This window comes from Etheostoma cragini, chromosome 19, assembly GCF_013103735.1.
Source record: "Etheostoma cragini isolate CJK2018 chromosome 19, CSU_Ecrag_1.0, whole genome shotgun sequence".
Lineage (NCBI taxonomy): Eukaryota > Metazoa > Chordata > Actinopteri > Perciformes > Percidae > Etheostoma > Etheostoma cragini.
In genome coordinates this window covers 9,176,592-9,179,766 of record NC_048425.1, presented here as the reverse complement: position 1 = coordinate 9,179,766, position 3,175 = coordinate 9,176,592, and the positions used below count along the sequence as shown (strand labels likewise).

General features: G+C 39.4%; 1 protein-coding gene across 1 annotated transcript in view; it reads left to right on the top strand.

Annotated features, from left to right (window-relative positions):
- The window catches only part of sox19b (SRY-box transcription factor 19b), a 5,202-nt gene extending 4,942 nt beyond the window's left edge, over positions 1–260 (top strand). The window contains exon 3 of the mRNA XM_034857364.1: positions 162–260. Within this exon, the coding sequence (XP_034713255.1) occupies positions 162–260 (99 nt within the window). The remainder of the gene's footprint in view (positions 1–161) is intronic.
- Positions 261–3,175: the final 2,915 nt, after the last annotated feature.

Here is a 3,175-nt window from a genome sequence, read left to right as displayed (position 1 = left end):
TTTAGACTGGCAAAGAGACGCAAGACTTTTTTTTTTTTTTTTTCTGCATTCAGTTTAAGTGTTCCAGATGTGCCTGCTGTTAGACAGACACATAAGAACCGTTGACTTTTTTTAGTCACTATTCATGGTTTTTCTACCTCTCTGGTGCCCCATCAGTTAAGATAAATGCCACCTGCTCCCACCAACCACCACCTGTATGGAGCGGCGGCTCCTCCCTGCCCCCCCTGCTGCAGACTGCTCTCCAGGAAGGACTGCAGTGAAGACAAGGGGCCACGTCTGTTCATTGTGTACATATAAGGAAATGCTTCTTCTGTCTTTCTGTCTTCTTGTTTTTTTGTCTCTCTCCATAATGTCAAAGACTCTTTTGATTTTATTTTATTTTTTATTACCACTCTAAACACTTCTGACACTGGCACTCATAACACTTCCACCATACCCAGTCAGCGGCTGGGGGTGGGCTGCGACCAGTTAGCTGGTTCAGTCTTTGGACCACGGAGCCTGTCCATGCCGTCTGCAGCCACAGCACAGAGACACCTGTCCTGGCAACCATGTGTGATGGGTCCCAACTTCTCAGCCGGTGACAGACCAATCACCGGAGCTGAAGTGCTCGGGTTGTTCTGATGTGTGGGTGGAGCCAGGGGGCCGGCGGGGAGAACGGGAGGGAAATGCACAACTAGAATGACAAGCCTTTTATTTTTTTAACAAACTCTTTATGCCTTGGCTTTGGTTTAGTACTCTTGCATTTTTTTTGTGTTTTTTAATCTGCTGAAATCTAGTTGGATGACATGGGAAAACCCTGTTGGACAAACACTGCATCCACAGGAACACAACACACCGGCTTCTTTCTTCTGCGGTGTTAAGAACGTAGGACCATGCCTGTTCTGAATCCCATTTCAGGAGGTCTGTAGTGTCCTCAGTCACACCACAACACCACTGCTGTTGTTGCCTGAATGAGTTTGATTTGCTGTATTAGTTTTAGATTTGATATTTTAATGTAAATGTTAAGATGTGTTGTTGTGGAGTCACTCTTTATTCATTGTCACTTTGCTCTAGGCAAGAGTTGTAATTTTTTTTTTTTTGGGGCTTTTTCAGTAAGGTGAAAATTTTAAAGGCTGCATTTCAGTTGTTTTATTCCAAATAGCAGATTAAGGCTTGCAAATGATGTCTTCCACCAAGTAAACTGGATTGGCATTTTTTTTATTTTTAATGATCTGTCAATTTTGTGTGTTTACTACCAGTAAAGAGAATGTATAAAAGTTTCACATAAAATCTCTTGACCTGTGAGTAATTCTGTCATTCTATAAAATAACAAGTGCTTTTAATCCTGGTTCTCTCAGACAGTGCTGTTTTCTGTCTAGCCTGCTGTCTGCTTACTAGTGCTGCTATGGACCTAAAGGGAACTTTTATTTTCAACCTACACAAACTGTGAATATTGAATGTGGTAGATTTATTCAGTTAACTTTGAAGCATTCCTTTACTAACTCAACATGCACTGGAAACAGATGCCTTACTTGTTTTTTGTTTTTGAAAAAGGGAGAGCAGTTCTATTAAAGTAATGCGTGAATGTTTACATTGTTACCCAAGTGTTTTAACTTTTCTACTGACTTGTATCTCTATTTTTAGAATGAATTCTCTTGTATGTAAATGCTGCCATATACTAGTTACAGTGTGTAGCATTTTTGTAAATAATGTATACATTTTTAGGCTCTTATACTAAGAGTCTTGATTCCTTTTTGGTTTAAAAAAAAAAAAATCTTGTTATGGCATTCATGACAATATTAATAAAAAGTACAAATCCTTTTCATTACTGTCACGTCAACTATTTTTGGACTTTTCAACCGCATTCTAACAGCATTTTCACTTATTGGTCGGCATAACTGATGAGTGAAAAGCCTACACAATGACCAACACTAAATTAGGTTACACACATACTTTATTAGGTACACTGGAACAAATGAATGCAGTTGAATACAACAGCTCTGCCATAAACATGAACTTTCCAAAACTTCTAATGTTCATCTGACTAAACATCCTAACTTAAGCTCCACTTTTTTTTAGACAATTTTTTTGGGCTTTTCCATCTTTTAAAATTTTTGACATAGCAGTTAAGTGAGAGGAGGAAGACTTGCAGGTCGCACTCAAACCCTAGACCGCTGCGTCAAGGCCTAACCTCTCAGTACAGGTGCACCTGCTCTGCCACTGAGTCAACCTGGCCACTAAGATCCACTTTCTCTTGTGCTTTCAACCGCATCAGTTTTCATCAGAAGAAGGGAGTGTCATAAATAATGTTCAGCGCATGTGTTGTACTGGTCATAATAATGGTATTGTATACATTTTATTGAGGTTTATCATTCATTTAAATACTACACATGTGAACAGAATATTAGAAACTACTCAATAGAATGCAGTCCAGCACCATTAACTCAATTCAATCCTCCATAGTGAATCAGTAATTAATCCTCTCAATAATAAAACCTCTTGATCTCCCCTCTCACAGAGTGAACCAAAACTGAACATTATCCCTTGTGTAAAGGTATTTACATTTTACAGGCAGACCTACTAAAGTGGCAGCTAAGTGTTACTTGTGTTAATATAGCCTACTGCTTTAAAGGAGCTTACCAGCGTTCGTAAGTTGTGTGTTCAGTGTGTTTAAACACAACAAAACTAGGCTATATTTAAAATCTAAAGAAAACTGTTTTAAATTCAATAAAAGGGTGATTATTGAACTAATTCTCATGCTTCCATGTTTTTAAGTATCTCGGCTATGGTGATTGCATTACATTAAAGTATAATTGTCTAATATGATGGCTCATAGTTATAATATAGTGCCTATTATTATGATTAAGTCTATATGAATGCCTGGCCTAATAATCCCAGGTGAATTGGGAAAGCTGGTTGTGTGCGTGTCACCAGATGAGATGTCGGTGTTTCTCAGCTGTTGCTTCCAACATGACCTCATCCATCCGAATCTTTAGATAAAATAAGAATGGCATACCAGCAATCAAAACCGACCTTTTTTTTTCTTCTTCTTCACTTTCACAGCGGAGCCGTCAGATCTGCCTGGGGCCGCTCAGAATAAAACTCCGCACGAATAAAAGTGAACATTAGCGGGGAGAACATGGGTGTCTTGCCGGGCTGGGAAGATGTGATGGCTGGGGTGGGGGTGGGGGGGGGG